Here is a 13199-nt window from a genome sequence, read left to right as displayed (position 1 = left end):
TACTCCAAAAACACCATTATTCTATATCTGGATAGCTCAAGAAGCAAAACGAACTATCATCTCATATTTTATATTTTCAAGATAAACTCGTGCTTCTTGAAATGTAGTTTCTTTTACCGTCAGAGAGCCGGCAGGGGAGTGAGTGAAGAGAATTGAGGAGCCAGGAGGGAAGTTCTCTGGTTCAAAAACTTCTTTGAATTTTTCGACGGCGGCCGCTTCCGCATCGGTGTAGGTTCCGATGGCTTTCCAGAACGCAACGCAGTTTTCTGACACTTTTTCAGAGTATTGTTGGCCGGACAGAGGAAGGATCATCGTAACTTTTGTGAACTTTTCAAATGGTCCTGCATTTATACAGCAAAATTAGGGTGAAATTGGTTGTTATATCATATTTGGGTTTTTTTTTTTCTTTCAAAAATTAGATCAACCTTTCATGCATGCAGCATGTTATTTTGTCGCAACTAATTTTCAGACTATTATGAAAAAGGTTAAATTACAGATAACCTGTGATAGTAAGATTCTTCCACAGTAAGATATTCCACTATTTTAATCACTTTTTTTTTATTCTATTTTTCATTTGGTGAACGTTGAGAAATATATATGTTTGAGCGAAAAAGTAAAGATGAGGCACAGTATGTACTTAGATAGGATAAATGCTAATGCTCGAAAGTGTCAGAAAGTTCTCATAGCAATTTACTCTTTTAAAATGGATAAAAAAAAATAGTAAAAAAGATTTATTAATTACCTGCAGAAACATCTTGAAAAAACTCAAAAGACCCGGCAATCTCCTCAGCATCCTTCCCCTTCCATTTCTCCGCCAACACCGACACCGCACCGCTCTCCAAGTAAACACCAATCGCGGTAAAAGATACAAACTTCCCACCAATCTCTAGCCCCCTCACACCTTCATCAAACAAATAAATTCACCGTCGTAAAAAAAAAAAAAAAACAAAGTGCACGCATTCACACAACAAATCAGCATAGAGAATGTCTGTATATATGCAATTTATCCTAGAAAAGAAAACCATGTAAAATTATCCGAAACCTGCGCCGCCGAGGAGGTGGGTCTTGGAGGAGCCCGGTGGAGTCACAAGCGCGGGGAAGGAGACCCCCTCGACCTCAAGCTTTGTTGCTGCTGCTTCTGCCATTGTCGATGATATTTTGAGCTTGGAGATTAAAAAAAAAATGAGTTAATTAAAAAAACTTTTGTTGCTGTTGTTGTGTCCACGGCACAAAAATTATTGGAGGGGTATAAATGAAGAATGGTGGGGTGCTAAAAGAGCGTGATGCTTGCATACAAACAAGTTGGCCTCGTGATAGGCTAATTATTACAGAAGAGCCAGCGCTGAATAGTTTTCTGAAGTCAACTGCAGGGAATCTCCATGTTTCGTTAATCCCAGAGCGTTTAAGGACCAAAGTTTCTAGGACCACCCAAGAACAGTTACTGCTTCATCATGGACAAATGGCAATTACTTACATACCCAATTCTCCTGTCACCCTCACATTTAGATGCGGAAGTAGCACTTTAATATTTTAAGTTATAAAAAATTTTGGCAGGCTAGTACCTTCTATTAGTTGTCATGAGAGTATTCCTATGAATATGTCCTAACAAATAACAGAAGGTATTAAATTGTTATTTTCTTACAATTTAGGGTATTAAAGTGCTACTTTTTATGACTTAGACCGTTTACGTGTAAATGTGGTGAAACGATGGGGTGCTTTAAGTGCCATTCTATTTTACAACTTAGGTATTAAAGTGTTATTTTTTTACAACTTAGGGTATCAAAGTGCTACTTTTTACAACTTAGGGTTTTCAAGTATAAATGTGATGAAACAATAGGGTATTTCAGTGCCATTTAGCCTCTTTATCTTTAGCAATGATGTTCTCCCCCTCCATTAGATTTTGACATGATATGGAATGTTTATTATTATTTGTTTGTTGATGAGCTAATGAGGATATTTGTGCCAATTAGAGGCCCAGAATAATCACCAGGGCGTATGGATATTTATAATGGCACTTAATTGGCACAAATATCCTCTGTGATGTATCGGCATTGGGAAATCAAGTATATAATAGGAAATCCTGACTTTATAGCTATAATTATTTATAATCCTGTACGTATTTCTTTTTTGGAAAAAAGTCTCAAGGCAGATAAATGATTCATAAATTATTTTTACCCCTATTTTTATATGTTTTCTTGTTTCTTATACTTCTTTGTCCTCGCGAGATTTCTTTTTTTGGGGGAGATGCATACGATATACATTGGCAGATTAGTAAATTGTTTGTTGATCGCAGGGCAGAACGTGGGGTTGGTAGTTTTGTAGACGTGTGGTTATTACAATAATAATGTACAAAGAGGAAGGAGTTAATAATATTTGTCCATATATATATTAAATGACGCAGGGGCTAGACAACCATACAGGTTGTGGTTGGTGTTTCAGCCACAAGATGATAGTTGGCAGAGTTTCCCGTGGATTCAATTAATGTACTCTTTTACGTACAGGTTTGGATTTTAAAAATTTAATGTGATGCTCATCAGAGGAATCATCTTGTAAATTAACAAGACTTCCAAAGATATTATAACATCAATCATCTTCAATATAAAAATACTCTCTTAAAAGTAACATGCCAATCCCTTATTGTGTGAGGCTTTCAATCGCCCCAGATCCAGAGATAAAAATTCCCAGTTCCCTGTTAATCTTCTGTTTTTCTCAGGCGCGAAGAACCTTGGCTTAGTACTACCCTAAACTCCTAGGGCCATCTTTCGCAGTTCAGATCCAGATGAATAGCGTTAAGTGTTGTAATGCCTACCCAACACAGATTGACCCTTGGCGTTTTGAACCAAGCCCCAATCATCAGGGGGTGGTGGGTGGGTGTGGTACATCCCAATAGGTTAGTAACTTGACATCTTATATTCTTGTTCTGCAGCAGCATCTGGTACCATGAAATTTTAAAGTTTATTTCGGTATTAGCAAAATGGTCAATGTTTTGACCCAAAACTAGACCGAGTAGCCTGGACCCAGCCCCAGTCCACGACCCGGAGCCCCCTGTTTCCCAGGCCAGGCACCAGCGAAGGGACTTGAATTCGAGCCCGGAACTTGGCCAGGTCATGTTCTCCAGCTTCTCTTGACTACTGTTCATTTTGTTCCCCTCTCTCTAATGACTTTTGAATCTACACCGACTATTCATTTAATAAGACTCGTGATGCTCAGAATTTTTAGTTAACATGTTTTTTTTCAAATATATTATGCTAAGATCCAACTTGTACCGTTCCATGTGCTGAGGTGAGTCATCAAATTTAAATTAGAGTGGTGTTAGGGGCACACCCCAAATCACACCTCCAACCACACCTCCCCTCTCATTCGCTACAGTACTCCGGGCCCCACATGAGTTTTTAAATTTTAAAAACTCATGTGGGGCCCGGATTACTGTAGCGAATGAGAGGGGGAGGTGTGGTTGGAGGTGTGACTTGGGGTGTGCCCCTAACATTTCTAATACACAAAAGGTTTAGCCTCGAGGCCCACAGGTGTTGGCAGCATTCTGGAATATAGTTTGACCGGAGGATACCACTCAATCAACCGTTCAAGCACTGCAGATATATTGAAAGAAATAAGGATAACTTGTCAAGATATTCACAGTATACTCAGGATGGGTATTTGAATGGAAGGTAAGACCAATGTATGGATATTGAGAAAAACAACAATTATTTTTAGCACTCGACTCATGAATCAAAAGCCAAGAATACATACAGGAAAGGAAAGAAATTAGCATCCCGATTGCGAAATAAATTTATGGATTATGACGTAGCAAGTAACAATTAACTAACTGCTTTAATGCAAGCCAACATGATCAAAAGGTGTTATTTTGATCATTTCTTTTGTGGAGTTGTCTCAACTTCGATATACTCCACAGCCAAACACATCTGATAGATAGAGGCATTGGTGACAGATGATAACATCCTCTAGATAAGTTGATAAATGCTAAACATAAACAAAAAAAATCCTCTAACAAGTTACACAATGGAAGAAGCAAATCAAGTCCACTGAAATGCACTACCATCCTAACCTCTGAAATTTCCACAAAACAATCATCAAGATGAAAATCATAAGAATCAAGGCTAATTCCTAAACAACACGCAAACAAGGGTACATCAGCCAACCCAACTTATATCAGCTAAAGGCGCCTAGGCAATTGAATGTCCTTGCCGAATAATGTATGGTGTTATATACGGTATATCCCTATATAAGATAAACATAAAACATAGAAGTTACTACACATTGTGAAAATATGCGTTCATCACTGTAGACAATCTTAGTTTCTGCTCCGCATTTGGCAATTAAATTTCTGCGGAAAAGAACATTATTCCTAAGAGAATTTCCAAAGCATGATAGACCACATGCTGTGAGTCATCCGTGGACGCACAACAGCTGAGTGACTGACTCTACCAGATGAATGAAAGAGCTGAAGTAACCAACAAATTTTTAAAGCCTGAGGTTTAAATGGAGATCTAATGTCCAATGACTCATGGTAAAAAGTTGGTAGAATCTGGAGGTAACTTGGTCTTTCACGGTAATAAATTCATCAAGTATTCTCCAATTCGTAAGCAAGTATTCTCCAATTCATAAGCAAAGGCTAATTATCATTCAATAGTAAAGAACAATAGATAGAAGTGACTATGGACAAGAAAAAACAATCTGTTCGATAATTTGAAGCATAATGTAGGCCAATAAAACCATTCAATTAGTGAAAGGGTTTCCTAAAACTCATTGAAGATTATCTCTAATAGGTATCTCTCTTAATCATGATGGCCACTTGTTCTAATAAAATCCCCACTGAACCAGGTGGAAGATAAATAGTTTACTTCCTTGGTAACAAATAATTACCTTTACCTTAACTAATCCCACTTAATGTTCTTGGGTATTTGTATGCACTCTCCATGCTAATATATACTGATCTTTAAATAAACTTTCCACACACTATCCTGTAGAGGAGAGCCTGAATTCGCAAGATCAAATAGTAAACAGCACAGTTGGAGATCTCTACGATTATAACCAATCGATCCACCACATGCACACATGAATTTCCAAATGGCAAGACTACGATGCTAACAAACAATGCTACCCTTTCCTTTATATGGAAATGTAGAATGCTCCTGCCTATTAAATAAGGTGTACTAACATTAAAGGCTACGATATCCAAACACCAAAGACAGTCAACCAAATAAAGGACCAAATTACGTACAGCTGGATGATAAGATTTTCATATTTTTAATATGTTAACCTCGAAGTAACCCTCAACCTCAATCTTAATGATTACCAGACTACTCTCCAGAAGTTGTGAAAAAAGGGTTTCCTCATCTAAGAGAAGTTGAACATATCTATCTGTATGTCCATCTACCTATCTATATGTCTGTCTACCCACCTATCCATCTACACACGCATACATGATAGCATGCATAGATACAATGTGTTGTCGGAAAAAAATGTGCATGAGGTGGTAATTCATTTTTCTAAATGAGTGAACTAATGGCGATACATCCTTCATCTCTTTGTTGCCATATGTCTTGCATGGATGCTTTGATAAAGAATACATATTTGTATTTGACATGTTCAATAATTTGTTTAATACTTTATGGATATTTGTCAGATACGCCTTTGACATATCCCACGATTTATTTTGCTAGAATGTATCAAAGTTATGTCCCAACATAAGTCAAAAAATCTTTCTTCATATTCATAATGTGTTCATATTTTCATATAACTTTTTGATGCATTTCAAAATTTTCCACTTTCTTAATGAAGGGCTACTATTAATTTGGTAACTATTTGTTTATACACTTGAAAAGAAAAATCTAGAGTTATCGCATGCTTTCTTAACCATTACAATCTTTCTATGTTATATATAACTAACTTAAATCCCCATCACATGTTACTGTCTTGGATTTTCCACATTTATCAGATTCACATATCCATTTGATGTCATGCCATGGGCCACATGCATAAGGTGCAACATAGAAGGCAAAATCATAGACTCTCATAGCAGTGTCAAGAACATGGACTATCACGCATTTCCCATGTCCTGAAAGTAAAAATTTCGTTAAGAAAGCATTGACATTCATATCAGCCAGAACTGCAGTTGTTGCAAATAAAGCACTCCAAACAAACAAACATTGTTCATGACAAATCTGATAATTATGATGATATGACCCATTTTTGGATTGAATTAACAACCAGTAGAAAATAATTTCACTCTCGAATCAGACGATTTAACAGGAGAAGCTAGTGTTTGCAACCCTAGTTATCAAATTTCACACAACATGCTCGGAAGCAAAGTATTGAAAAACAAACAACGAAAAAATGCGAGACTACTGAGCCAAGGAGGCAGAAATTACTGTTAGGAATTTTAATGCCTAAATCCCTAATTGCAACAGAAACGCAGAATAGAAAAGTACACCAAGATTTAACGAGGTTCGGCAACTGCCTACGTCCTCGGGAGCCACACAGATAATTTCTTATTAATTAAACAAGAAATTACAATTTAGGAGCGTATCTCAAAACTGAGATTTCTCAGATAAACACTGTAGCTACAGTGTTAATAATCAAAGGGTATGAACCCCTTTCAATTCTCAACTTGAGAATAAATGATACCCCACAATTAAACCCTCTTTAATTCTCTCTCTCTCTCCTTTTAAATCCCCTCTCTCTCTCTCAAAATCGCGTTGAGAGCTGGAGAAAAATCGCCTCTGCGATTTTAGGGCAGCCGCCGCCACCAGAGAAGGAGAAATCGGAGGAGAGGGGGAAGTTCTTCAGCAGCTAAACCCTAGGGCATGGGGTCTCTTTTATAGGCGGAGGTGGAGGGCTGGCGACAGCCTGTCGCCAGCGACTGCTTCGACGCCAAATTCGAGGCCGAACGCAGAGGTGGGAGCGCTCGAACGCAAAGGACGCCATCGCCAAACGCAGGGTTGCGTTCGAACGCAGAGTTGGGTGGAGGCGCTCGCACGTGGGGCTCGAGCTCGAACGCAGAGCTCGGGGGGGCGCTGCCGAAGATAGCCTGGACCTCACCTGTGGCTTCGCCTCGTCGACATCGAGCTCGTCGGAGCTCCTCGCCGGTGCAGAGGTTGGTATCCACCCCCAAATTAACAATCCATGAATAACGTTTATTTAGAGTATTTTGCGCAATTATCCGTTGTTGGTTTCATATTTTACGAAGACACGAGTATTTGGGTTCTCTCTTTAACAACAGTCATGTCTTTATTATATAGTACCATGTTGAGATGTGTATATGGGTTGAGATTCTTTATTGATTTTACCTTTCGCATTTTAGTATAAAATATTTGCAGTTCACTTATATTAAACAGATGCATCTCATGTTAACATACCGTTATATGTAGGAAAAATAAGTAAGTCATAATGGGCTCAAGGTGCTTCCAAGAGGTTTTTATTTTAGCGCTAAGAACCTAAACTTGGGTCTCACATCCTGACCACAGGCTAAATAATTCAGGGGATTGCCACGACAATCAGAGTATTGAAGTGTTGATTGCATTGAGACGTGGCTTGCTTACATTTCCAATTCCTACGAAATATTATTTTTCACTCGTGGCATCAAAAATGGTATAATAATTTGTTGGTGATATTTCTATTGTATATAAACATGTTTACATTACTTTTGATTTATGATGATTTGTATATTTAGTTTTGTTAAACTAGTGCATAATGTATAGATTCATCCACTTAGTAAGTATTAAACTCATTATGTTTTATTCATCTTTTCAGAGACTCCGGATTAGGTAGAGCTGGAGAGACTCATAATTCTAAGGAAGAATTGAGGAAAATGACTGAACTTTGATTAATTGCAGTGTTGTTTTTTAAGTGAATTTTTAAATAAATATGTCGATCGATGTTTAATTGATTTTTTAAAGATCATGTAGTGAGATCTTCTCTTTGAGTTTGAATCCCACTTCTGGTTCAGAGAACTTTTATCCATTGTATAAATTGGATTAATATAGGTCTTGATTATGAAGAATAATTCACTGAATTTTGATTCATATGATAAGTGGTGGTGGTTATTTGATAAGTTTAGGTATGGATCATATGTGGAGGATGTAAAGAAATAGAAAAAGGTCAAGAAGATATGTTATTTATCTAACTCAACCTTTCTTAAACAGAGGTTTGGGGGATATTACAAAATAGCTATGAGATAAAATCATATCCAATCATATTCCTAATATCTCTCAATTACATATTCCTAATATATTATTCCTAATTATTTATATTTCTACAATATATTCCTTGACACTCCCTCTCAAAGCTGAAGCATGTATATCATACATGTCCAGCTTGTTACAAATAACGTACACACGTTCTAGTCAGTGACGGTGTCTCAAAATAATTTTGTTCTTATTTTTCACTTGGATATCTTCAAATCAGTTAGTCCCCTCTAGGGCTCCACCAATCAAATAATCCTTTTAGGATGCAAGAACAAATGATCCTTTTCAGGATCCGACAACAAATGATACTTTTTTGAAGGATTCGAAAGGATCCTTCTTTAAGAATCTAACGACAAATGATCATTTTCAGGATTTAACAATAAATGATCATTTCTTTAAGGATCTAACAAATGATCATTCTTTAAGGATCTGACAAACAAATGGTGGAGTTGACTTTGCGCTCGAGAAAAGATCAATAAGGCAGAGATCGACAATGAGGACGATATCAAATCGTCGAGAGACCTCTGTCATCGAGATCCAAATTTTGGGGTCGTAATTCAAGTAAAGCGCTCGTGCAGAGACTTTCTATACACAATTAAGATAGATTTACTACATGGAAGCATGTAAAAACTTGTTTCCAAAATTAATGATGATATAAATTTTGTAATGGATAATCCATGTACAATCATCACGGAAGATAGTTTAAGTAAATGAAATACTGGAATGCTAAAAATTGATCAAGGCATTATGGATTATATAACATTATCTTGAAAATTACGAATAATAAAAATTTAACACTTCAGAACACATGATTTAGACAAAAGTAGAGACACGTCACTAAAAATTTAATAAGCAAAACAATACTACTTCAAAATATAACTACTCGACACAGACAAGGAAAACAGATAAAACATAGTTACGTATGATAAAGTGAAAGGTAGTACTAGAAGTTCAAAAGTTTAGAAGCAACATTTAAATAAAATTTTCATTAAAAAATATTTCTACAGATAAAAATAGAAGAAATAAGCAAATTAGACAAAACAACTCAAAATATTATTTAGCTAAAGATAGTCTTTGTATCTTGAAAAGTTCAAATATTACTTCAAGAAAGTGTATTGTCTTTTCTTTGAAAAACCAAGGCTGTTTTCTAGACTCGAGAACACAACTAACCAACAAAAGAAGAACAAGTCAACAATATGAAATTTTGATTTAAAAAAATATTAGAAAGATGTGAAATGTTCCGAATGCTGTTAAAAGTTCATAGGAAATTGCTAAACGAATGTCTTTGATGACGTTATAAAATTTTCTATATTTCAGAATACGAGTACTTCAGAAGAAAAAACAAAATCAATTCAGTACATACATTTCATATGTTTGAAAAGTATTTAATATCATAGCAAATGTCACTAAGTGAAGTTGGGCTACAAGTACTATCGGGGGAAAAAATAATTCAATACATACATTTGATAAGCTTGTGAATATTGTTTCAACTATATATGTTTGAAAAGCATTCAATTAGTGAAGAAATTGAAAATCAAAGATATCTGGAAATTTAAAACTAGTTCAACATTCTAGTAAAAGTTGCTAATCTAATTATATAAAAACTTAAAACTTTTAAAAATTTAGTGGACGTGTTTAAAATAATTGAAGCTGAAAAGATCTGGAATAAGTTTAAAGTAGACAATACAAGATAATCTAGATTTGCTTGACTATGTAACAACACAAACGTAAAGGCTGCACTCGCTATTAGTTCATAGCATGGAAAGATGTTGATTGGTCTTAAACATAGTTGCCCATGCATGTCAAACAATTTATTTGGAAAATTCTTTGAAGCCAAAAACAGTCCATGGAACCAAAATATGACAAAGATAAATTAGCACTGAAAACTTGAAATAAAAATCAATTGAAATCTATAGTAGACAGAGAACTTCATTTAAAATTTTAAGCGTGTAGATTTTTAAGAATATAGAGAACAAGAGTTTAAAAAAAGCCTAAAGTGTCGGGATTCCCTCCTAGTAAGATCCAGACTCCAAGAAGCATAAATGGTGCTGAGCATATAAGCTTGAAAGTTGCATTGGAGGATGCAAAGTAAACGAAGTTTGAAGGTTGCCCATGGGAATATGAAAGAGCAATTATGCATTACCTTTTGCATTGGCAACTGGCCAGGAGATGACTATATAAAGCCCTAAGGATTGGTTGCAAGTTTTAGCAAAATAATGAGAAGTAGAGAGAACAAGCGAATGTGAGTTGCCTGAAAATTCCAACCAGCAGAGAGTTTATCCTTGATCAAAGGCGAAACGTTGTCCAATCGAGACAAAATTTTAGCGTGTTGTTCCTGAGGTGCTAGCGCTTACATCCAACTCTCAGATCATCAATTTGACTCCTCCACAATCCGCTGTCATCTACCTTTTGACGAGTTCGTTTCATGTTATCCACTCTCCGGAGTGAAGTATATTGTTGATTGTTGATCAATGGTTTGTTAGGAATTTTAATGCCTAAATCCCTAATTGCAACAGAAACGCAGAATAGAAAAGTACACCAAGATTTAACGAGGTTCGGCAACTGCCTACGTCCTCGGGAGCCACACAGATAATTTCTTATTAATTAAACAAGAAATTACAATTTAGGAGCGTATCTCAAAACTGAGATTTCTCAGATAAACACTGTAGCTACAGTGTTAATAATCAAAGGGTATGAACCCCTTTCAATTCTCAACTTGAGAATAAATGATACCCCACAATTAAACCCTCTTTAATTCTCTCTCTCTCTCCTTTTAAATCCCCTCTCTCTCTCTCAAAATCGCGTTGAGAGCTGGAGAAAAAATCGCCTCTGCGATTTTAGGGCAGCCGCCGCCACCAGAGAAGGAGAAATCGGAGGAGAGGGGGAAGTTCTTCAGCAGCTAAACCCTAGGGCATGGGGTCTCTTTTATAGGCGGAGGTGGAGGGCTGGCGACAGCCTGTCGCCAGCGACTGCTTCGACGCCAAATTCGAGGCCGAACGCAGAGGTGGGAGCGCTCGAACGCAAAGGACGCCATCGCCAAACGCAGGGTTGCGTTCGAACGCAGAGTTGGGTGGAGGCGCTCGCACGTGGGGCTCGAGCTCGAACGCAGAGCTCGGGGGGGGCGCTGCCGAAGATAGCCTGGACCTCACCTGTGGCTTCGCCTCGTCGACATCGAGCTCGTCGGAGCTCCTCGCCGGTGCAGAGGTTGGTATCCACCCCCAAATTAACAATTACATTGTTCTAGATACAATTAATTTGAGTAACAAAAGTTTGATTTTTAAGTAAGTTTGACACGTGATACAAAATTTGACAAAATAGCAATAATTGAGAACATTTGAAAACAAGTAAATGGGAGAAGAGGACCAAACCGGCATGAGCCCCAAAATAATGTTACATCCCTATCCTTTAGTATATATATTCATATGTCGAAATCGTCCTCCTTCAACACCGCCATAGCTGCTGCCTCCTCTTCATCATCCAAAGCAAGGTACGGATTCTTCACCTTCGGCCTAAACAAGTAAAACATCAAGATATAGAACGCAAGTGTCACCCCCTCCTCCACCGCCAAACTCATCCACTTATTCTTATACGACAAAATCGTCTTCAATGCAAACACGACAACCCTTGTAAAGTACAGGTACCCAATCACCACGAGATAAAACCTCCTAAAAAGAACAAGCTTACTGAGATTCTTAGCTGCCTTCCCATCACTCTTCGACGTTTCCCTCAATGACCTAATCGACCACACAATTGGAAACAAAATAGCACAACAACAAACAACGTCAACCAGCAGGAAAATCTGAACCCAAGCTGCCCAATCCTGAATAAACGGCCCAGTCTCCCCAATAACAATCGAGGCAATATTGGTCACAACCTGCAGAGGGATCACCAGCATCAAAACCTTCTTCTCTCTGCCATGAAGGAACGGCTTCAAGAACGACCACCCGGTTCCAATCAATACAATAACAGTAAACAACAACACCCCCTTAATAAACTGGAACAGATAGAAGAGCACGTCCCATCCATGGGGAGTTCCAGTGATCCTAACATAATGCTGGTCCTCAGCTTTAAACACAAGATTCAAAATTTTCGCAACCAGTAACCCAGCCATCAAGTAATGGATCCGGTGAGCCGAGCTTCTATTTGCAATCAAACCAAAATGAATCCAAATAACTAAGAACGCCACATAAATCAAAGAGAAAAGGAAGCATACGGTCGGCACCGGCGCCTCGCCGATCGGCAAATAATCACGAGATCCGTCAGGTTGAGCGTTGTAAAGCACAGTGCGGACCGACATTGAGACCTCGGATTCGGGAACGCAGTTTGCGAAGAAGAGATTGTAGTCATCGGCGAGGGCGATCGGGAAAGTCCGATTGTAGGAGTTGAAGGGAGGAGGGGAGAGATCTCGAAAGGTGAAGAGGAGGCGGATGTAGGGGCTTGAGAGGATGCACGGGCTAGGGTTAGGGTTTTGGGGCTGGTCGTCGGCGATTAGCGTTTGGAGGAGGTTGGAGGAGGAGTGGAGGAAGAAGCCGAAGAGGGAGGGGTCGGCGGAGGAGACGGAGGAGGATAAGGTGGCCTCGGCGACGGCGATGTTAGCGGCGCCGTCGGAGGTGAATCCGAATTTCTCGAAGAGGATCAGAGAGCGGGAGTCGCCGGCGATCTTGAAGTCCTTGATCTCGGCGAAGGCGGCGGAGGCGAGGAACGAGAAGATGAAAGCGGCGACGAGATTAGGGTTCTTCATTGCCTGAGATCTTTTTTCTTCTGATTTTTTTTCGAATTTTGCTTGATCTTTTTTTTCCCCCTTCTTGGATTTACGGTTGCTGCTGTTGTTCATAGAAATCGGAGGAGACTTGGAGAGCGGACTACTGGACTTGGAAGTCGTTGAGGAATGTCCCGCGGAGGAATACAAGGCAGCGACTTTGGCGGTTTGAATTAGCTTTGAGATTCGTGGCGACGGTGGCGTCAGATTAACGGACGGTGGATTACGTGAGGCCA

The 13199-nt window shown here is 38.5% G+C and overlaps 2 protein-coding genes across 2 annotated transcripts in view; both read right to left on the bottom strand.

The window, feature by feature from the left end:
- LOC109850014 (chalcone--flavonone isomerase) overlaps positions 1 to 1223 on the bottom strand; it is a 2013-nt gene extending 790 nt beyond the window's left edge. The window contains exons 1-3 of the mRNA XM_020419910.1: positions 1043 to 1223; positions 743 to 901; positions 118 to 341 (exon numbers count right to left, since the gene is read on the bottom strand). Of these exons, the coding sequence (XP_020275499.1) occupies positions 118 to 341; positions 743 to 901; positions 1043 to 1145 (486 nt within the window). The 5' untranslated portion in view covers positions 1146 to 1223. The remainder of the gene's footprint in view (positions 1 to 117; positions 342 to 742; positions 902 to 1042) is intronic.
- LOC109850248 (protein GPR107-like) lies at positions 11459 to 13148 on the bottom strand. Its single transcript, XM_020420218.1, has one exon. It carries the CDS (start codon positions 13036 to 13038, stop codon positions 11623 to 11625), a length of 1416 nt encoding a protein of 471 aa, XP_020275807.1. The 5' UTR covers positions 13039 to 13148; the 3' UTR covers positions 11459 to 11622.

Source organism: Asparagus officinalis, chromosome 7 (assembly GCF_001876935.1).
Source record: "Asparagus officinalis chromosome 7, Aspof.V1, whole genome shotgun sequence".
Taxonomy (NCBI): domain Eukaryota; kingdom Viridiplantae; phylum Streptophyta; class Magnoliopsida; order Asparagales; family Asparagaceae; genus Asparagus; species Asparagus officinalis.
The sequence above is the reverse complement of the archived record's forward strand: the minus strand, read 5'-3'. Positions and strand labels throughout refer to the sequence as shown.

Bases quoted from the DNA above. Each gene is read 5' to 3' on its own strand.
- LOC109850248 (XM_020420218.1), bottom strand. From the start codon at position 13,038: ATGAACAACAGCAGCAACCGTAAATCCAAGAAGGGGGAAAAAAAAGAT.